This window comes from Dama dama, chromosome 19 (assembly GCF_033118175.1).
Source record: "Dama dama isolate Ldn47 chromosome 19, ASM3311817v1, whole genome shotgun sequence".
Lineage (NCBI taxonomy): Eukaryota > Metazoa > Chordata > Mammalia > Artiodactyla > Cervidae > Dama > Dama dama.
The window spans coordinates 47,158,739-47,183,042 of record NC_083699.1 but is presented as its reverse complement, the minus strand read 5'-3'; the positions used below and the strand labels follow the sequence as shown (position 1 = coordinate 47,183,042).

The window sequence follows — 24,304 nt, the reverse complement described above, 5'->3', positions numbered from 1 at the left end:
TAGTTACAAAATAATCCAGTTATTACACTTTTAGGTATACACTCTAAAGAACTGAAGGCAGGGTCTTGAAGAGCTATCTGTACACCCATGTTCATAGCAGCATTATTCACAATAGCTAAAATGTGGAAGCAACTTGAGTTGTTCACTGACGAATGGATAAGAAAATCTGATATACACATAAAATGGGATATTATTTAGCTTTCAAAAGAAGGTATATTCTGATGCTACATATGTATACAGCATGGATTAACCTTAAGGACAGTATGCTAAGTGAAATCAGCTAGTCACAAACAGACATATACTGTTATGACTTCACTTATCTGAGGTACTTGAGTCAAAATCACAGAGAAATAATGTAGAATAGTAGTTGCCAAGGCCTCGGCCAGGAAGTGAGAGGGGAGAGGAAGGAATGGGGAATTCAGTGTTTAATGGGTACAGAGTTTCAATTCTGCAAAATGAATAAAAACTTCTGTAGATGGATGATGGTGATATAAAGACACCAATATGAATGTACTTAATACCACTGAACTGTAAACTTAAAAATAGTTAAGGTGGTGTAATATACATTATGTGTCTATTACAATTAAAAAAGGAAAAAATATGACCTCAACCTAATTATTAAAATGCATCAAACAAACACAAATTGCAGGTATTCTACAAAACATCTAGCCTGTTCTCTCGTAAAAGGCCACACACATGAAAGACTGTGGCGCTACTTTAGATTAAAGTAGATTCATGAACACTAACTGTGGTCTTGGATGGACAAAGGACCTGTTTTTGTTTTTCATATAAAGAACATTACTAGGCTACTGGCAAATAGAATTATGGTCTGTAGTATTACGTTGCTTCCCTTGTGGCTCAGACAGTAAAGAATACACCTGTAACACAGGAGATCTGGGTTCAATCCCTGGGTTGGGAAGATCCCCTGGTGAAGGGAACTGCTACTCACTTCAGTATTCTGGTCTGGAGAATTCCATGGACAGAGGAGCCTGGCAGGATAGCCAACTTTCTGCTTTAGATCACTATATTATAGCAATATTTTTCTTTCTCAGGAAGATATTTAGTATCGTAAAGAATTAATATTTAGGGTAAGGGAACATGAGTAAAACTTTCTTTTAACTGGTATACAAAAAAATCATACTCAATTATATAAGAAGAGAAATGATGAAGCAGATGTGGTAGGCAAAAATTTTAACAACTGGGGGAGACATGGGTATATGAAATTTTTTACAATTCTTGCAACTCTTTGTAAATGTGAAATAATTTGAAAATAACACAAAAACAAACAAACAAACAAAATCCAAGACAAAGAGAATAGGGGCACTGCAGTCAAGTGACAGTGTGTGGTTAAAAAAGGTCCATCAAGGCAATCCAAATATATTATTGTATTTAAGATTACTAGTAAAGTGAAAACCTAACAAGCCATGCTTTAGATTATACAAATGATCAAATCATTTAAGGGTCAACACTCATATGTTCTGTGAAACTTGCACTGTCCAAAAGCAATAGGATACTCTATACTGGATACACTTCTAACCTTAGTTCCTCTCATGTCATGTGGGACTTATCTGCTGTCTCTTGCATGAACAGATAGTAGGCTCTCAAAGGAAAAGAACAATGTTATATTTATTTTTGTATTTACATGACTGAAACAGTAACAGATAATTAAACTAAAAACAATGCCTCCAAAGCGTCTATTTGAGCATGAACATAGACTTTTCATACAAACACATAAAATTAGCTTTAAAGAATTTCAATAATACTTTCATTACATATCTCCTCAGAACTGGTTAAAAAAAAAAAGGTCTAAAGAATCTAGTTTTAAAGAAGAGTATTTACTCTGGGTGTATATTTAATAGGCTAGTATCTTAGAGATTATATCGTCAGTAGGAAGAACTAGCATCTGTTATACAATTGCTATGTGCTCAGTTTCTATGTGGATGGAGAAACCGAGGCTATGAGAAACCGAATAATGTTCCCACCATCACACAACCAGGAAAGGGCAAGGCCAGGAATTGGCAGAGTTAGGTTCACTATAAAGTTCAGGTTCTTTCTGTAACTTCAAAAGCCATACAAAATCAATACACAGAAACCACTTGCTTTCCTATATATTAACAATGAAAAATAAGAAAAAGAAATTAAGGAATCAATCCCATTCACCAGTGCAGCAAAAATAATTAAATATCTAGGAATAAATCTACCTAAGGAGACAAAGGAACTGTATACAGAAAATTATACGACACCAATGAAAGAAATCAAATATGACATAAACAGATGGAGAGATATTCCACATTCCTGGGTAGGAAGAATCAATATTGTGAAAATGACTACACTACCAAATGCAATCTACAGATTTAACGTGATCCTTACCAAATTACCAATAGCATTTTTCACAGAACTAGAACAAAAAATTTCACAATTCATACGGAAACAAAAGACCCCGAATAGCCAAAGCAGTCTTGAGAAAGAAGAATGGAGCTGGAGGAATCAACTTTCCTGACTTCAGATTATACTACAAAGCTACAGTCATCAAGACAGTATGGTATGGGCACAGAAACAGAAATATAGACCAATGGGACAAGATAGAAAGCCCAGAAATAAACCCATGCACCTATGGATACCTTATTTCTGACAAAAGAGGCAAGAATATACAATGGGGCAAAGAAAGCCTCTTCAATAAGTGGTGTTGGGAAAACTGGACAGCTACATGTAAAAGGATGAAATTAGAACACTCCCTAACACCACACACAAAGATAAACTCAAAATGGATTAAAGACCTAAATGTAAGACCAGGAACTATAAAACTCTTACAGGAAAACATAAGCAGAACACTCAATAACATAAATTAAAGCAAGATCCTCTATGATCCACCTTCTAGAGTAATGAAATAAAAATGAAAGTAAATAAGTGGGACTTGATTAAACTCAAAAGCTTTTGCAGAGCAAAGGAAACTATAAGCTAGGAGAAAAGACAACCCTTGGAATGGGAGAAAATAATAGCAAATGAAACAACTGACAAAGGATTAATTTCCAAAATACACAACAGCTCATACAACTCAATACCAGAAAAACAAACAACCCAATCAAAAAGTGGGAAAAAGACCTAAATAGGCATTTTTCCAAAGAAGACATACAGATAGCTAACAAACACATGAAAAGATGTTCATTATTGCTCATTATTAGAGAAATGCAAATCAAAACTACAATGAGATACCACCTTACACTGGTCAGAATAGCCATCATCAAGAAGTCTACAAACAATACGTGCTGGAGAGGGTGTGGAGAAAAGGGAACCCTCTTGCACTGGTGGTGGGAATGTAAATTTATACAGCCATTGTGGAAGATGGTATGGAGATTCCTTAAAAACCTAGGAATAATATGACCTAGCAATGCCACTCCTAGGCATATACCCTGAGGAAACCAAAATTGAAAAAGACACATGTACCTCAATGTTCACTGCAGCACTATTTACAATAGCTAGAACACGGAAGCAACCTAGATGTCCATTGACAGATGAACGGATAAAGAAATTGTGGTACATATACACAATGGAATGTTACTCAGCCCTAAAAATCATTTGAGTCAGTTCTAATGAGGTGGAGGAACCTAGAGCCTATTATACAGAATGAAGTAAGTCAGAAAGAGAAAAATAAATATTGTATACTAACACATATATACAAGATCTAGAAAGATGGTATTGAAGAATTTATTTGCAGGGCAACAATGGAGAAACACATAGAAAACAGACTTACGGACACAGGCAGAGGGGAAAAGGGCGTAAGACGTACGGAGAGAGTAACATGGAAACTTACATTACCGTATGTAAAATAGACAGCCGATGGGAATTTGCTGTATGTCTCAGGGATCTCAAACAGGGGCTCTCTATCAATCTAGAGGGGTGGGATGGGGAGATGGAAGGGAAGTTCAAGAGGGAGGGGATATATGTATATCAACGGCTGATTCATGTTGAAGCTTGACAGAAAACAACAAAATCCTGTAAAGCAATTATCCTTCAATAAATAAATAAAAGCCATTCAATCTATCTCTGTACCACTCTAACTAATAAGCATGATAATTTTCATATTTTCATAAAATTTAAATGACATGATCAATATAAAAGTACTTTGAAAGTTTAAAGTTTTGGAAATAATATAAGAATATTTTAAAATTTTATCTTTATCTTTCTAGCTATCTATCTGTCCTCAAACTCACTTTAAAATAGAGAGTTAGCCCCCATTTTTAATAGATGAAGGGAGTATAAAACTCAGAGAAGTTAAATAATTTGAGTCACAAAGCAGGACTAGACTCTAAATCGTAAATCTTCTGTTTCTATTTCTGTCATCTCCCGATGCATCCAAAGTATAAAGCAGTAGATCTTTAGAAGAAAAACTGTATTTATTTAAAATGTTAAAATCAGGTTATATGTAAGATACGGATTTAAAAATTCATTTGGGGACAAATATTTTAATCACTCTCATTAATTTTATAATGTATATGTTATACTCAATTACTCAGGTATACACTCACTTATTCTGCAGAACGAGGCACACCCACAGCCTTCTCATGTAAAACAAAACAAATTATTCTACTATTCTACTTAGACTTTTGTAAGTATATTTAAAACCTAAAATGAGGTTAGGTAATATAAATAAGCCTCTCCTGTTAAGTTTTTAAACTTGCTCCCTGGTTTACTGTCTCAAGCAAATATGAAGTAACACTAGTGATACAAATAGCCAAGATCAAGTGCCAGCTACACATGCATACTATTCTTTCAATAACTGTAAAACATCTCAAGTGAGTACTACTATCATCATCAGTGCTACAGGTGAGGAACGAGATCAAGGTTAAGTAAACTGCTCAATCACACAGCTAGTAAGTGTTAGGAAAATGAAAAAGTATTAGTTGCTCAGTCATGTCTGACTCTTTGTGACCCCACGGACTATAGCCCGTCAGGCTCCTCTGTCCATGAAATTGTCCAGGCAAGAATAATGGAGAGCGCAGGAAGTGGCAGAACTAGAATTTTAAACCAGATCAATCTAAGTTCTTTATTTATAATTACAAGGTTATGCAATCTCTAAACAATTTTCAAGTGTAGTATGATACTAAGCTAGGGATGCTTGGAATAAATAAATCAGAGAACTTCTGAACAGGAGAAGACTGGTTCCTAATTGAATATAAGAGCAGAAATAACTACAAAATTTCAAAGGGTTCCAGAAAACTATTTTGACATCAAAAGACAAACTGAGGTGACATGACTAGAATAAACTTTCAAGTCTCCTACTTTAAAAAATATTGTGCTACTAAATCCTAGTTACTTGGAAGAATGTTACATTATTACAATAACCCTTTGACTGTTTATGTAGAATTATATTTTATAATTTATAAATTCAATTTCTCTTTGCATTGTATAGAAAATATTCATCTGGACTTACCTATTCAATTCTGAGTAGTTTTATAATTTGACTTTTTCGTGATTTTCTTAAGTTTTAGTGTAATACCTATATTTCCCCTAGAATCTTATTTTGTATAATGTTCTTAATGATTTTCACTTTTTAGGAGAGAAGGGCACTGAGATGAGAACAATGGAAGGTGATAACTCATTTTTCCTCCTTACAGGACTTATTTTGACACTGTTTACACAGCAAAAACACCATTTTTACTAGATTTTATGCTACAGGTCAGTAATAGTAAAATTACCTAAAAATCCATTTATTTATACATTAAAATGAGATAATGACCTTTGGTGTGAAAGATGTCAATTATCCTACTTACTAATAACACCGTGATTTTACCTTTGGATAACTCTGTTGGTAGAGTAGTTATTGTCCTAACAAGCCGTCCCTTGGAAATACTAAAGCTCTGAAAGCTACAAATATTCAGATTCTCTGACATCTGGCTATTATCTCATTGTATTTTTTGACTGTTACATGTTAACTTAAAAACATAAACTCATAATTTTAGAGTATTTTTACATTTACAGAAAAGTTGCAAAGATATCATAAAGAGTTCCCAAATACTTTATATACATCAGCTATTATTTTTCAATAATAAATGTGAAGTATGTTGTCCTACCAAATGACAGAAAGATTGAGTATTTCCAAAGAAGATCAATATAAACTGGAAAACAAAATGCTATATATAAAAGGACACATATAGTACAAGATCAGGAGGGATAATTATTTTTACTATCTTTAGAAAATAAACAAAATTTCCCAAAGCAAATAAATTTTAAAACTGTTTTGAACAGACTTACATGTATAAAAGGCATGATAACAAATCTAAGGAGGTTCAATATGATGAAGTTTAGAATGTATCTTTTTTGTAGATAACCTAATAAAACAGCAAATATAGAACCCATCTTATATTAAATCCCAGATATTTAACTCCCTAAAGATATCATTTAAAGTCCAAAGTGTATTACCAAATCTAACAAAGAAACAGTTGAAATGATCTGAAAAGAATACAAATGAAACCATTAAAAACAAATAAAATTATATATAAAGAAAAAAGAAACTAATAAAAACCTGTGGTATGATGGGTAGGATGACAGTATTCTCAGCAGGGACTGGCAGGACAGGGATCACAGGGACAGTGGGAGAAGAGGGAGATACAGCTTCTGTTGGCTAAAAATCATCAATGACAAAAAATCAGGAAAAATACAAAATAAAAGGGAAACATATAACAGAAAGTTTTGTCACAAAGATAAATTATAGTTTTCAGAAATAACTAAAATAGGTAAAATAATATATTACTTCAATTTAAATAAGAAAATGCTCTTAGAAGTATTTATACCACTAATAATTTTAATGACTCTACTTAAAATAAGTGTTTAGATGTTTAAATGAAAATAATAAAAAATAATGATTTAACAATACTCCTCCACTGGGAGATAAGACATTCTCTTCACAGACTACAAAATATTTTTTATAGCATTCAAGATATATTTGACCACTTGCTTCCTTGCATTCAAAGAATCAATTACTCTCATGCCTAATTCAATTATTTTTAAAAAAGATGTAAATGGAACACAGAAAGGGTGTCTTGTAAAAGTACCAATTTCTGTTACCTGGATTAATTCATAAATATTTGCTATACCAATGACATATTCTACATAAGAATTATTAACCTCATATCCTATATAAAAACTGGAAATTAATTGATGACCTAAATGTAAGCATTAAAACCATAAAATTCTTAGAAGAAAACACAGGGATAAACCTGGATTTAACAATGGATTCTTAAATATGATATCAAAAGCAGAAGTAAAAAAATTAGACTGTATCAGAATTCAAACCTTTTGTGAAGCAAATGGCATTCTCAAGAAAGGGAAAAACAACATACAGAATAGGAGAAAATCCTGCAAACTGTACATCTGATGATGGTTTAACATGAAGAACAGATAAAGAACTCCTATAACTCACCATAAAAAGACAATTTAAAAAATGGGCAAAGGACCTGGAACAGATATTTTTCGAAGAGGATACACATATGCACCCCAAAGTTCATAGCAACACTACAATAGCCAGGACATGGAAGCAACCTAAATGTCCATCATCAGAAGACTGGATAAAGAAGATGTGGCACATATATACAATAGGATATTACTCAGCCATAGAAAAGAACAAAACTGGGTTATTTGTAGAGATGTGGATGGACCTAGAGTCTGTCATACAGAGTGAAGTAAGTCAGAAAGAGAAAAGTGAGTATCATATTTAATGCATGTATGTAGAATCTAGAAAAATGGTACAGATGAACCTATCTGCAGGGCACAAACAGAGACACAGATGTAGGGAACAGACAGATATATGGACATGGAATGAGGGGGGAGGTAGTGGGATGAACTTGGAGACTGGGACTGACATCCACTGACGCTAGAACAGATAGTGGGGACCTATAGTACAGCTCAGGGAGCTCAGCTCGGTGCATGTAGTGACCCATATGGATGGAATGGGGAGTGGGTGACCGGGAGGTTCAAGAGGGAGGGGGGTATGTATAGATATAGCTGATTCACTTCATTGTACAGAAGAAACTATTACAACATTTAAAAGCAACAAAACCCCAATTAAAATAAAAAACAATAAGCACATGGAAATCTATTCAATATTATTATTCATTAGGGAAATGTAAATCAAAGTAACAATGACATATTACTTCATACTACTAGGAGGCAATAATAAAAAATAAAAACAAAAACAGAAAGTAACAAATGTTGGCAAGGACGTGCAGAAATTGGAATCATCAAAAACTGCTGGTGGGAATGGAAAATGGTGCTGCCACTATGGAAAACAGTTTGGTTTGGCAGTCCTTCAAAAAACTACCCCTAGGATTACCATATGACCCACCAATTCTACTCCTAGGTAAATACTTAAAAGAGCTGAGAACCGGGACTTGAATACTTTACCCTAGTGTTTGGTGATGCATTATTCACAATAGCCAAAAGGTGGAAACAACTCAAGAGTATCCATCAACAGATACAGAAATACAAAACATGGTGTGTGTATACACACTCAAACACACACACACAATGGACAGTCATTCAGCCATAAAAAGGGATGAAATTCTGATATCTGCCACAACATGGACAAACCTTGAAAACATTATGCTAAGTGAAATTAACCAGATACAAAAGGTCAGTATTTTGTGATTTCACTTATATTTAGAATAGGTAAGTTCATATAAAGTAGATTAGAAGCTACCAGGGGCAAGGGAGAGAGGAGGGTAAGGAGTTTACTGCTTATTGGTTACAAAGTAAGTTTGAGATAGTGAAAAAGTTTTGGAAATAGATAGTGGTAACAGCTGCTCAATACTGGAAATTTAACTGATGCCACAGAATTGTGCAGTTAAAATTGGTTAAAATGGCAAATCTTATGTTAGATATATTTTATCACAATTAAACACCTCAAAAAATTTTTAATGCAGCAAAAGCAGGTCCCTTCACAGTGCTGTTGGATATATAACTTCATACAAACTTTATGAAAAGCAATCTAATAGCTTTAAAAATGTTGAACTCTTTGACTTAGTAATTCTGTTAATCTATCCTGAGGGAAGCCTGGCATGCTGCAGTCCATGGGGTCGCAAAGAGTTGGATATGACTGAGCAACTGAACTGAGTTCTAAGGAAATATTAAAAAAGCAAATGTCTTAATATTCAATATATTCTTTTGAACATTGTACTTGGGAAAATGCAAAATATCCTAAATATAAGGTGTTGGAATGGTTGCACAAATAATAATTTCATAAGATTAAATACTATGCCCCTGGAGAAGGGCATAGCAACCCCCTCCAGTATTCTTGCCCGGAGAACTGTGGGCTACAGTCCATAGAGTCACAAAGAGTCGGACATGACCGAAGCGATTTAGCACACAAATACTATGCATTGTTTAATAATCATCTGTAAGAACAGTCTATAAGTCATATATGATACTGCCTATGGCATGACATTAAGTAAAAAAGAGAAGATAAAAATTTTATTTAAAAAATGGAAAGCAATGTTTGATAAGTTAACCTCTGAGGACAGGATTATGAATGGTTTTTCCCCCTGCCTCTATTTTGAATTCTATTTTTCCAATTGTCAACAATGAATATATAGTGATGCTGTAATGCACGGTGAGGGATGGAAGATCTATTACTATTAAGAGAAAAACAATTATAATATTTTACCATCTCATTTTCTAGAAAATAAACTGAAAATGTGTTTCACATTAATTGTTCAAAAAGATGCTAAAATTTTCAAAGATTTTTATAAGACCATTAGAGTTGAAGAAGCTAGGGATCAAGTTTAACCCTTCTTTTTACAACTGAGCTTAAGCTCACAAAAGTTAACTTGTGACAAATGAGGAAAAGATTTGCTAGACTACTGTTACCTGGATTTCTTATATTCTGTAGAAAGAGATTGTAAGCCATTAGATTTTGTTTCCTTTTTTCTTTCTTTTTAATATTACCAATTTAAATGAGTTCTCTAAATGAGTTCTCTGTTTTGAAAGATGGAAAAGTTACAGAGATGGACAATGGTGATGGCTGCACAACACCATGAATGTATTTATTGACACTGAATTAATTAAGTGTACTAAGAAAGGTTAAAATGGTAAAATTTTGTTACATATATTTTATCACAATTAAAAATAAATTAGGAATTTTAAAAAAAATAAATAAATTAGGAATAAAGTCTCTGTCTTGGGATTCTAGCCACCATTTATATACTGTTCCTATAGGAAAAAAAAAAGTTGAATTCCATATTATGAGCTTAAAACAAATAATTTAAGTGCTACCAATTTTCAGTGGAATACTTATAACTTTTTAAAAATGTTTGAAAAACCCAAGAGATTCTGACTCCTAATTTATGACAAAGAGAAAAAGATAGTTTTAAAAGAATTTAAGTGAAGTTAAGTCAGATAGAGGAAGACAAATACCACATGATTTCACCAAAAAAACAAAACAAACAAAATGAAAATAGATAGAAAACACACTCACAGATACAGAGAACAAATGCACAGATGCCAAAAAGGGAGGGAGTTGGGGGGTGGGCAAAATAGGTGAAGGAAATTAGAGGTATAAACCTTTAGTTATGTAAGTCACAGGGATGTAATATATAGCACAAGAAGTAAGGTCAGTAATATCACAAAACTTTTTATGGGGAGAGATGGTTACTAAACTTACTGTAGTGATCATTTTATGATGTATGCAAATATTAAATCATTTAGTACACCCAAAACCAACATAATATTGTTCATCAACTATATTTCAATTATTCTAGAAAACTACTGCTGAATCAACTGAATATACATATGGAAAATGAATGACCCCTTACCCTACTACCTTATACCATATATAAAATTCCAGATGGTTACTGTCATATTAACAGAAGTACAAAAATTAGATTTCTAGAAGATAGCAATGATAGAATATAACCAGGATCTTGATGTAGGCAAGTACAGGTTGTTGAAGTCAAGCAGAGTGAGGCAAGCATCTGTGCACAGGAGTGGAAGGGTGGCAGAAGTGATGTTGGAGTCTGGGCAGGATGAAGAGGATATCACACATGGGCAAGCAGTGGCAGCAGCCTGGTATTTTTGTTGGATCCCAAGTGTGAGAGAGTAATCTGTGTGGCAGTAGCAGTAGTCTGGCATGAAGTATACAGGCCTCAGTGGAACAAGATGGGGATATCCCTTTGATCTTTAGCAGGGTGGGAAGGAGGTTACTAAGAGCATCAACAGTGGTAGGAGGTTGCTGACATACCTGAGACTTGATCCAATAAGTAAATATATAAAGGATAGTGGGAGCAAGGGTCCTCATGTCAGAGAATGGAGTTGCAAACATGCAAAGGGAGAAAATCAGCATGAAATCTATGGTTCTACACTAGATTTGAAGGCACTAGTATGACAGTATGGTTTTCAATATATATAGACAAATACAGAAATAAATGTGTGTGTTTACATATACATCTGTACCCTGGAGCAGTAACACCTCAATAGCATGAAAATACCTAACACTCAGATCTTGGCTTATAAATATCCATTCTCTAATTTTTAAAAAAAGGAATCTTTGGAGAAATGACTCCAGAGCTAGAGCCTAGAACTTTTTGCCATGCCAGAAAATAAGAAGGTGCTCAAAGAATTAATGAGGCATGACAAAGGACACAGAAGTCAGCTTGCTGGGGCTCTTATCAGTTACACTGGGAACAATGTGAGACTCAGATAACAATTATGATAGCATAAACCCCACTGAGTTAAAGAGGACTCCAAGAGTTTACACTTATATAAATAGTTACATAACAATGAAATGAATAGAAAAGCGCATTTCCTTACAGTATATGTCAATCAAAAATGTAGAAGGAATGATGGAGTCACAAAATTATAATCTGGCAACCACCACAGTAATAACTCATTTAAGAAACAACAACAAATGTTAAAATTTCCACTGCTGCTGAATGACCCTTCCATTTCATTCTAGTGGAAGCAAGTTTGAGTGGGATACACACACACAGACACACATGTATCTCCCTACAAATTTTTATTAATTACAGTGAAGAAATTCAGCAGATACTATCTTAACCAAAGTTAACACCATCAGGGATGGGACAAATCAAAATCATATGTTACCTGATAGGATGTAATCAGAGTATAGCACTTCTGGGACATTTTATGAAAGATGCATAACCTGAACACTAAACCTCAGACAAACTGAAGTTGAGTGATAAACTACAAAATAACTGACTGGAGTCACCCAAAGTATCAGAGAGAAGAAAGTCTAACATTTATAATCTTTATTTAATTTTTTAAAACAGCTTTGTTAAGGTATAACTGATATACAAGAAATTGCACTTTTTAATGTATACAATTTAAATGAGCTTGGACATATGCAAACAACTGTGAAACAATTACCACAATCAAAGTAAGAGACATATCTAAAACCTATAAGAAGTTTCTTTTTGCCTCTATAATAGAGTCAGATATTAGCTAATTAATAATCCACTTTAACATAAAAAAGACAAAGCTATATGCTTATAACAAATTTCAAGGCCAAACACAAACACTTCCTCCATTAGGCAGTTGCTCTCAAAAACTCTTTATGATAAACTATAAATTCTTCAATATTACATTGTAATACTGGCTCTGAACCTATTCTAAATATATTTCCTTTTGACAGAATCCTTTAGAGGATCTGAATACCATTTTTTAAAATCCTAAACAAAATGTACACCATCTGATTCCACCCCACTCTCTATAGGGCACTGAACAAGTGCTTTGAAGAACAACATATACCTCTGCCTCTTTCTTAAGAAAGGCAAATACTGCTGAGAAAGTCTTCAAAAACAAATGCATATCAACACACATAATTTCCTAGTCACAATCAATAACCAGTTTGAGTCACAAAGGATTATTCAACAACAAAATAAGTCACTTAGTTTGCATGAAACAAAATACTGCCCTAAACAAATAATATCTAGTCAAATGAAGGTTGAGTGATGAGGAACAGTATAGATGTTAAATATGATAACAGAGTAAAAAGAAGAGATGAGGATATTTTGAGCACAGGATTGAGAGCATGATAAAATTCTGGTGAGCTGTATGATTCTAAATTGGAAAATGTCAAACTTAAGACTCTAATATGAATAATGAGGCAGCAATATAGAGTAACCATTACATTTGGGTTATTATAGAAAAGGAATTCAGCCTAAGCATTTGAAACTTGAAAAATCTTACATACATTATTTTATTAGACAATATGACTTTCAGGTCATCGTCCTTTTTCTGTTCCATTTGTATCACTCAATAAGATCAGCTCCAAAGAGTTTTAGTTGTTGTTTTTTTTTTTTTTAAATCTTGACCATGTGACTAACAACAGTCTCAGTTGTTTCTATCCATAGCAACACCATGGAATCATTAGCCTCTGAGGCCTCCTTCAGAGACTTGTTTCCATGACAACAGAGGCTATAATATTAACACTGTCTCAAAGAATACTGCAGAAAATGGTAAATTCCCATAAAGTAACTGGATTGTACAAATTTTAAAAGTATTTTTTAAATGCCAGTATCAAATTGATGGCTTTCTGAAAAATGTTTTAACTAATTTTTAGAGATCCTTGTTATTTATTCACAGTTTTACATTTTAAATTTGATGTGAAGAGCTTAAAATTATGAAAGCAGCTTTTACAAAGATTTTGATAAAAAGTGGTCTGAAGCCTCATGAGGTACAGCCACATGCTTAACGTGTACTGCACATCTACATTTACGACTATTTACCTCCCTCTTTCACTTGCACTCACTCCACTCAATAAATGAAAAAAAAAAAAAAAATATATATATATATATATATATATAGAGAGAGAGAGAGTATCTTTACCTTTAATCTGCTTGAAATAGCTAAAGTGGGTTTTTACATGTATATATGAATCCTGTCTGATACAGGAAGAAACAGGAGGAATAATTAGGAGGCTGCTATGATAATCCAGCTGAGAGGTGATCAGTGGCTTCAACCAAATGATGGTAACGGTGAAAATGGACATGAGTAGTCAAATAAAGATATATTTTGAATGTAGAAGTGATATCTGTATGACTGATGGGAAGCTGGGAAGGACTATTAAGAATAACAACAACAATGGCCTCTAAAAATTGTCTTTTACATCATAGTTAGATACAACCATAAAAGATTTACAATGCTGTCTGAACATATTTTTCTTAACTTTTTCTCATTTATAGTCTTACTTATTAATATGCTCATAAGATTAAATTCTAAAGAAAGATAACTAATACCATACTACCAGGTAATGAGCTTAGAATATCCACAAAGATTCAATAAGCGCTAAATAAATTTATAACATATTTAAGGAAAATGAAATAAATGAATTAGCAGATCTTTTGTTATCAATATCTTAAAGAAAAATAATTACCCCCATGCCACTATTGGTCCATAAGAATTTTCCTTCTTTTTTTGTTTTTAGTATGGTACAGTTTAATATTTTTAATCTCAGCTCCTTTGTTTAAATTTCTACAATGTGATAATGAGACATATTTCTTTGAATAAATGTCAAAGAAAATATCTAAGAGGGAAAGAGAAATCAGGGGAAAGAACTGCAAGCTTTTTGTATGTTTATAGAAGGATAAAATGCAGCACAATAAATTTACCAAAACTGTTTGGGAATCATTGTACTCAACAGGGGTCCAGCACCTTCAAATTAAGTTTTTGTCGTTGCTTAGATCTGTTCCTATTTGATTCAAATACTCATTTTGCCACATTTACTCCAAATAGTACATTCAATATAAACTCCATAACATGTTATTTGAACCAGCTGCATATAATATTCATATCATAATTATCTCTGAAGCAAACAGCAACAAAACTAGATATATTTTGAAATAAATACTAAGGGATTAAATACAAATTCTTGATTTTAAAATAACAAAGGGGAGAAAGGAAAACAGTCTAGTGATGAACAATCCTAGTATAGAAGCATGGGTGCAAATCTGTTAAGTTTACACAGACAGAACATAGTAGTTCATGAATCTATCAATATTTCAGTTTGCAAGATTGATATTTATGAATAGATAAGGTATATCATTCCTTCATTATAAAAAGATAGCATTCCATCAGCATTCAGCCATTTACTTTGTACTGATACAAGGATGAGCCAACAATCATTCAGAATTTCAAGTAAACAGAAATCCAAAATTTGAATTTAAAGCTGTGGTCACATAAACAAACAGATATGAAACTACCAAATGCAATATGCTGCCTGCCTCCCCACATTTATCAGACTATGGCTACAGAAACACACACAACCATGGACTTCACAATGACTAACCTGAAATGGGACCTAACACTTCCTAGTACTCATGCATTTACCCCATTTTGTGCATTCTTGTACAATCCCTAATGATTCAGGTCACTGTTAACCTTTCTGAAGTTATCTTCTATTTTCCTCCCACTTACTGTTTTGGCCATACTGACCTCTCTGCTGTGTTTCAAACACTCTATAAACAAGCTCCGGCCTCAGAGTCTTTCATACAGTCTTCCTTTGCCTAGAATGCTCTTGTCCCAGATACCCACATGACCCAGCTCCATAACTTCTTTTACGCCTTGCTCAAATAACACCCTTCAGTTGAAGCCTCTCCTATTCTACTAAACCCACCCCCACCACATACACACAAATATACCCATTTCCTATTGTCTTCTCTTTCTACCTTTTCCCCAGTATACTATATATTTTAATTATGTTTGTCATCTGTCTTCTCCCCCTTTAATATAAGCTCTATAGGAGTAAGGATTCTTGTTCTATTCAATATTACTCCTGTATACCTAGTTCCTAGAATAATATCTAGCACATAGGAAGTAGTTAATACATGTTTCTTGGATGAATGAAACAATATGATTGACAAAAGAGACTGAGTTAATCAGCACTCTAGAATGATAAAGTGACTCAAGTGACTCAGAGAACAGATTGTATACATCCATCCCTCCCCCTGCCCAATTTCATTATATACACATAGAAGACACTGCTAAGAGATTGCGTGTGCTTGGGCAGCCACTACCAATCAGAAAGTGCTCAAGATGTTCTAGTATTTGATGACCTCAGAAGTTTAAAATATAAAAATGCCAGAAAATCACCAGTTTCATGTTGTCCTCTGTCTGCATGCACGTTAAGTCACTAGTCTATAGGGTCGCACAGAGTCATCCCTCTGCCAGGCTCCTCTGTCCACGGAATTCTCAAGGCAAGAATTCTGAAGTGGGTTGCCATGGCCCCTGCCAGGGAATCTTCCCAATCCAGGGGTCAAACCCATGTTTCTTATGTCTCCTGCATTGGCAGGTGGATTCTTTACCACTAGTGCCATTTGGGAAGCCTTGTTCTCTGTCTAGCAATAGTTAATTGCTTAATAATATCCTATGTGAAAGTAAACATTGTCTTGTTCAAGAACATCTGCTGAAAAGATTTTCTCTTTCCTTTTTAAACTGTATTAAGTAGTAAATATCATTGACAGATCACATTTAAAGCCTGCAGTGCCCTTCTTCCAAACTTCTGGGTTCTACTAACTTCAACTCGATCCCTAGGTCCCTTCTCACAAGGTAGCTGCTTCCTGTTAATACTATCTCTGTTTAATTTTGGTGTTCACATGTTTCCTTTTCAGTTCTCCAATTCCTTTTAAATCACCATTTATATTACATTTTCCCTGTTAAAATAATTACTGTGGTGTCTGTTTTTCTGGCTGGACCTACTCAAGGTTACCAATCCTCTTGTCAAAACATAATTCTTCATCCTTCTGTAATAAGATTGCTTCTCTGTATCTCCAGATTCCCCACTTAAAAGACCAGAATATTTTGTAGGATCAATTTCATGGGTGGTTGTGAAAGTGGTGATAAAGATGATGATGATAGGTACTTTACTGATGTCACGTATTACAGTAAGGGTTTTGCAGGTTTGTCCCATTTAATTTTTTACTAAATCTTGATCCTTGTTTTCTGCAGGTGGAAGAAAGAGACTCAGAATTCAGGTAATTTATCCAATGTGCTACAGCTAAGATAGAACAGGACTTTAAACTCAGTTCATCATCCTCTAAAAACGACACTCTCAACCACTGCTCTCCAAAATCCTGCTATGTATTCAGTATAGCTGAAGCATTTAATTCCTAAGGTTGGTATTTATCTTATTCTATTATATGTCAAAATACAAAGTGATTATTTTTCAAATTTATAATACTTTGACACATTAAGATGGTTTCAGCAAGATTAGTCAGAGTTAAATACAGTAAAATGAGGCTGGGATATGTTTCGTTTCAAATTGCAGATTATAATCTTCAGTTATTTGCCTCAGAGTCAACAAAAATTTTGTAAGGCAATCAACTGATCCCATTCTGTCATAATAATAACTTCCTTATGCTCACAGCTGGCTGAGTCAATAGTCACAGCTTAGATTTCAAAAATACTGGTAATATTGCTCAGAAAGGGACTAAACTGGGGTCTACTAATGGATAAAGAATGAACAGGCAGCGCTCCTGTTAAGAGGTGAGGGGGAAAACACCTTTTAAATAAATTTGTCTAGGGGCAGAAGTTGTGTTTAGGATTCTAAAATTCTACTGCTTCCAGATGTGATACCAGTTGGTTTACACTTGCACAAAATAGGTTCAGTCTTTGTTAACTGATTTGTACATGCCTGTACAATTGCCACATCAGTTGGTTTATTTAAAGGTTGGTAAATAAGCTGGTAATTGTAGGATACTGTTCTCTGCATGATCTGAATAGCTACTCTTACCTTTATCAAAATTCTAAATTTTCACATAAGAATGAAGGACTGAATAATGTTATCTAAATAACAGTGCCAGGAAGTACACAGTGAGAAAAATCTTTAAAGAAAATGACACTAAGTCAAATTTTAACAGTAAGAATATAAATTCTTCATATATTAACATATATGCTTCAATGTTTTCACAGAAGCCTTTGAATTAGTTTTGAAATAGACATGATTTTATACAATCCTGTAATGTAGACTAATAATTTTAAAGCCATAGTTGTACATAAAAATGGCTTGGGAAATTTACAGTGGCCAAACCATATTTAGAAGCTCCAAACTTCTTTGTAGCCATCATCAGATTAAATAAAAATGAATGCATATAATTAACTTTATTCACTCAACAAATAGCCATCATCTGCATTCACCACTTTAGGCTCTAAGGATATAAGAAAACATACATCTATCCTACCAGCTCTTGTGAAGCTTATGGTTTTGCAGCTGATATTAAATCATTACCCAATTGATTGCTGAAATATAGTTGTGGTAAGAGGTATGGAATACAATTCTCATGAAAACAAATACTGCTTAAAATAAGAAAAGAGCAAAAATGTTGTGCAAGTTGAATGTCCTATTCTGACCTCAGAGGTTATGGGCCAGTCACTTTTCAGTACTGTTATTAACACATTATTTTAAAAGTTAACCCTAAAACTACATATCACACACACACATACATACATGTTATATATTAAAATATGCAAATTGCAGTTTGTGCAATAAAACATATATATTGCTATGTGTCCTTGACCAAAAAAAGTGAAAGTGAAAGTTGCTCAGTTGTGTCCGACTCATTGAGACTGCATAGACTGTAGCCTGACAGGTTCCTCTGTCCATGGAATTCTCCAGGCCGGAATACTGGAGTGGGTAGCCTTTCCCTTCTCCAGTGGATATTCCCAATCCAAGTCTTCCGCATTGCAGGTAGATTCTTTACTGTCTGAGCCCTCCTTGACAAAAGGACAATCTAACAGTTGTGACACTACACAGAAACTACAAAGATGTACACAACACACTTCCTATTTATGAAGAGCTTATATAACAGACTTTACCGAGTTCTTCAAACTATAGCCAATCTAATCCACCTCAAGCTATCAATGTTGTTCTTTTAACAGACTTTATTTTTTAGAGTAGAAAGTACAGCGTTCCCATGTAACCTTTGCCTACACACATGCATTGCATTCCCATTATTAACATTTCCCACTTGAGCTGTATATTGTACAGTTGATGAATCTACAATGATACATCACTGCTATCCAAAGTTCGTAGTTTACACTAGGGTTCATTCTTGATGTACATTTACAAGTTTAAACAATGTCAGGTATCCACCATTATAATACCATACAGAATAGTTTCACTGGCCTAAAAATCTGTGCTCTATTCATCCCTCCCTCTTTCCTAACTTTGACAACTAATCTTTTTACTATCTCCATTGTTTTGCCTTTTCCAGAATGTCATATAGTTGGAAGCATAGAATGTGCAGCGTTTTCAGATTGGTGTCTTTCCCTTAGAAATAAGCACTTATAGAGTTCTTCCATATCTTTTTAACACTTAATAACATTTCACTATCTGCCTATTTACCCACTGAAGGTTATCTTGGTTGCTTCCAAGTTTCGGCAATCATGAATAAAGCTGCAATAAACATCTGTGTGCAAATTTTCACGTGGACATAAGTGCTCAACTCATGTGAATGAAAACCAAGGAGTGCAACTACTGGATTAAATGGTCAATCTGGTATTTTTTTAAAGTGAATATAACCACTGTAAACTTTTTGCTTAATTTTCATGTTTATGCTTTTCTAGTGTCCAAATTACTGGGTCTCAAACATCACTTAAACATTTTTGAGTAGTTATGTTTTGGGTATAAAGGGAAACAATTTCCAAATTCCAAATTTCCAAATCTGAGTAATGGCATTTTAAACAAAAGTACTGGCCTTTTGAGTAGGAAACTCAACTCTGTCAAGAGACAGCATCTCACAACAAGTATAACGGAATTTTTATCCTAACTTTGATTGCTTGGTAATCATTACTCAAAGAGACTGTTTCTACCCATTCTCCGGGTAGAATTCTACTATCTACTATATATAGATATAGATATATCTAGATATCTACTATCTCTATACTCCAGGTAGAATTCTACTATCAGAGTTGGTATTTCCAAAGTAGTTTAAGAGGATTATCTACTTTATATTCTTTATATTCTAGTTTAATACAAAGGCATTTCACTGCTGAATATAAGCAATTTCATTCTTTAGAGATGAAGAAAAAAATATATATTTAAATACATATAAGTAAATACATGAATGTATTTTATATATATATATCTATTTGACCACTTCAAAATACAACTATCATTAGGCATGAGGCCAAATATTTAAAACGTGCATAGATAAGGTTAGGCCAATTCACGTTGGTCCAAGGTGGAAATGTCTTGGTGTGAATATTTAGACCTGCTTCTTGGGAGGAACTGTCATAAGATAAAAGCTTATAGATAATGATACCATATGCCTCTGTCTGCCTGGGAAGTTCCCCTTTTCTATCAAAAGTACTCCAAGTTTGATCAGTGAGTGATACATTCATCCTAGTTGTAAGGAAATTTAATAGTTTTTCTCCTCTTCTCTCCCTGCCTCACCTCCTCAAGGCGAAGGGTAAATAAGAGAATCATCAGTTGGAGGATCAGTATAACACTGAAGTGTGACATATGTTTCACAAAACATTTAAGAGAATTCAGATGGATTAAAAATATATAACAATAAAGAGTCAGGCAGTATTAAGTGCTATGAAGAAAAATGTTTAAAAAGATAAAAGGACAGTGATGTTTGGAGTGAAGGAGTGCCTGCTACCTTAGATAAGAGTCTAGAAAGATCCTCTGAAGGAAGTGAGGAAATAAACTATGAGAATATCTGAGGAAAGAATGTTCCAGGCAGAGGAAAGAGTAACATTAAGGTTCTGAGAGAGCCACACGCTTGATATATTTGAGGAATAGGAACAAGGCCAATACAGCAAAGAAAGTGAAGGAGCAATAGGAAATGGGATTACAGACACTGCCAGGGACTAGATAATAAACGGCCTTTTGAACTACGGTAATGAAGGACTTAGGATTTTATTATATGTCGGACTGAAAGCCATGGAAGCGATAAAAACAAGATAATGACATGAACTGACATTCTGTAAGGATTCCTCTGGCTTCTGGGTAAAGAACAGACTGGTGAGAGTGAAGAATGGAGATAGGGAGTCCAAATAGATTATCTACTGCTATAGTTCAGGCAACAAATTAAATAATTTTAATCAGTCATTATAGAGTAGTGAGAAGTGGTTAGATCATATATTCTAAACATAGAGCCAACAGAATTTGCTATTAAATTGTGTGAGCAAAAGAAAAAGGCATAGAAGATGATTTCAAGGGTTTTTTATCTTCAGCATCTCAGTGACTAAATGAGGATGGGGGAAAATAATAATATTAGAAACTCTATTTTTGACATGTTAACTTTCAGATACTTAATCCAAGTGGAGATATGGATTAGGAAAGCTAGATATACAAGCCTAGTGAACAGGGATTAGCTCTGAACTGAAGACATGAATAATGATGTTAATTAAAGGCACCTGGATAAGATCAACTGAAATATGAGTATAAAAAGAAAGAAGTTCAATGACTGATGCCCTGGGTTACTCTGTTAGTAGTTAGGAGGAGGAGGATACTGCAAAGGAAATTGAGGTTGGGAGACTAAGGAGAATGGTGCTCAAGAGTTAAATGGGAGAAGAATTTAAAGGAGGGAGTGAGTAGTCAATGTGTAAAAAGTTGTGGAAGGGTCAAGTAAAATGAAGACTGAGAACTGATCCCTAGATTTGACAGTCTATACTCCAAGAGGGTTTTTTGGCTGGTTGTTTTAATGAGAGGTATTATGCTGAGTATGTATGATGATAGGAATACTCCAGTACAGAGGGAAAGACAGATAATGCAATGAAGAGGCAATTTCAGAATCTCTGAAAAGTCAAAATGAAGATTTAGTACAAAAGTGATGGGTGAGATTTAAGAACACAATCGGATTATTTAACAGGATGGGAGACAGAATAAGACCATCAGTTGAGAATGAGCGCCAGGAAACAGGTATTGGAAATTTAACATGCAGCTTTGGAGCCAATGTGGAGGAGGCAGAGTTGCAATTAACCAAGGTTGGATCTTACCATTGAAGTGACAGAGGAGCAAGCAAGTTAAGATTATGAAAGGTACTGTTTAAAGTTATGGACCGAGGAATTTGAGCAAGGCAAGGAGGGAAGTGGGAACACGAAAGACATGATAGATAGTAAAAAGCTGGGCTGGAGGCCTTTAGAGTGTAAAAGAAAAATTGTTATAGAGGAAAGGAGCCGAAAAGAAAGGAAGTGCTAGTCACTTTGAAATGCATTGCAACTCAATGATAATGAGGTCTTTTTAAAAAAAAATATTTATTTATTTGGTTGCACTAAGTCTTAGTTGTAGTACGTGGGATCTATTCTCTGACCAAGGATCGAACCCAGGCCCCCAGCATTGGGAGCATGCAGTCTTAGCCACCAGACCACCAGGGAAGTCCCTAATGAGGTCTTAATATAACCATTTAAGCAGGTCACTCAAGTGAAAGAAAAAAATAAGACTCCTAGAGATAAGGATAATCAAAGAACTGAGAGGTCAAGATTTTTGGAAGGATCACATCAAGATACTGAAATCTCAAAGAATGATTACATGAATAGTGGACAAAGAAAAGATAGTAAACCTTGGTTTAAATCATCAGTGCAAATTGTGGTTCAAATCATCAGCGAGGGGATGTATATGACTAGATGCATAAGACGTATATGACTAGACATGAGGGAAAGAGAAAACACTATCAGTCTGATGACAGGTACATTTTTCAAAGACAGAAGTTACAATCATCCATAAATATCAATAATAAGCAAGGAAGACATCAACTCCATTTGTTGGTCCCAAGGTAAACAGGATGTGATAGATAAAAATTCCACTTTTTGTGAGGGCTACGGAAAAAACAGTATTCTTGGGGGAATGCCAGATTTCTATGAGGGAAAAAAGAAGAGATAAACCAGCACAGAAGAGCTTGAGGATAAAGGAAGTTTTGGTGATCATGAACTGGGAGTTCCAAAGAGCAGAGTGAAAGAAATTGGGAGGTCATAGATAAATGGGAGTTTAGAACAGATCAGAGATAAACCAGAGTCAAACAGAGATAAGGAAATAAGTGACAGTGATCTGGAAGGCTTGGATTTTTTGCAGCAATTAAGATGAAAGGAATGCGAAGTATCAAATTAGTCCCGATGGCAAGCTTGGTAAAAGGTGGTGTGTGCATGCTAGTTGGTTCAATTTGTCTGACTCCTTGTGACCCCATGGACCACAACCTACCAAGCTCCTCACTCAGTCCATGGGATTTTCCAGGCAAGAATACTGGAGTGGGTTGCCATTTCCTTCTCCAAAGGATTGATCTTCCCAACACAGGATCAAACCTGCATTTCCTGTGGCTCCTGCATTGGCAGGGGCATTCTTTATCACTGAGCCACCTGGGAATCCCAGTAAAAGGTGGATAATCAGTTAAATTTTAATTGTCTAGTTGTGACTGATTTAGCATTTACAGAAGTGAGGGTTGGGAAGGAAGGCTAAATCGGAACTGGTGGGATTACCAAGAATTTGAAGTGCTCATTGGGGCTCTTCCCTTACATTCTGCAACTGAGGATTTTAGAGTATATAGCTTGCACTTACAGAACTTAATACATTATTTACTGAATGTCTGAATGAACTGCACTATCCTAGGTACTGTAATTCCTAATTATCTAATTTGAATTTGAAGACTATTAAAACTAAGCAATAAAAAATAAAACAAAATAATAAAAATAATAGCTGCCAGGCACTGTACTAAATATGTTACATGCATTTAACTGTTTAATCAATTAACTCAATGAAGTTGATGTTATTGTCTTCATTTTGGGTGTCCCCAAATAGGGGAGCATATCCAATGCTCCTAAAACTTAAATCTTCTCTACTCCAGAATATACCTGTTTAGGACAAACAGTATGCTTTTATACAAGTTATCCTATTTTTCTGGTATCTGAACACTGGGCATCTAACTGAACAGTGGTTTCTTGTATTTTAATTTAGGACGGGGTTTTTTCCCTGTAAAAAGCAGATTATTCAATTCATGTGGCTAATATTCACTCCTGTTAAAATTTTATTGTTTTGCTTCAATTACGGTAAATCATTATGTCTGTTTCATTCACTCCTAGGAAGAGAATTTTGCTGTCTTCAGCTTAATTTGGCATGTCAATTGTCTGGGGGAGGTAGGAAATTCTTTTTGAACATTTCTAATGATCCACATTAGGGATTCTGAAGTAATTCAAAATATGGGAACAGTTGCTAAATATACACTTGAAGTGATCTACCACATTACAGCTGTTCAAAGCTCACACGGCTACAATTTTCATTAATAAACACTGACATCACCAAGTAGATAAAAGCTTTTACTTAGGAAATAATCAAGTAGCAAAGTCTAGAAGTACTATGCCA

The 24,304-nt window shown here is 34.4% G+C and overlaps 1 protein-coding gene across 7 annotated transcripts in view; it reads right to left on the bottom strand.

Moving 5' to 3' along the window:
- The window catches only part of DLG1 (discs large MAGUK scaffold protein 1), a 258,661-nt gene that overhangs the window by 133,512 nt on the left and 100,845 nt on the right, over positions 1–24,304 (bottom strand). For 4 of the 7 annotated variants that reach the window (XM_061166872.1, XM_061166871.1, XM_061166873.1 and 1 more), the window contains exon 6: positions 6,524–6,622. The exons of the other annotated variants lie outside the window; for them this stretch is intronic. In XM_061166872.1, coding sequence (XP_061022855.1) covers positions 6,524–6,622 — 99 coding nt within the window. The remainder of the gene's footprint in view (positions 1–6,523; positions 6,623–24,304) is intronic. 7 annotated transcript variants of the gene reach the window in all.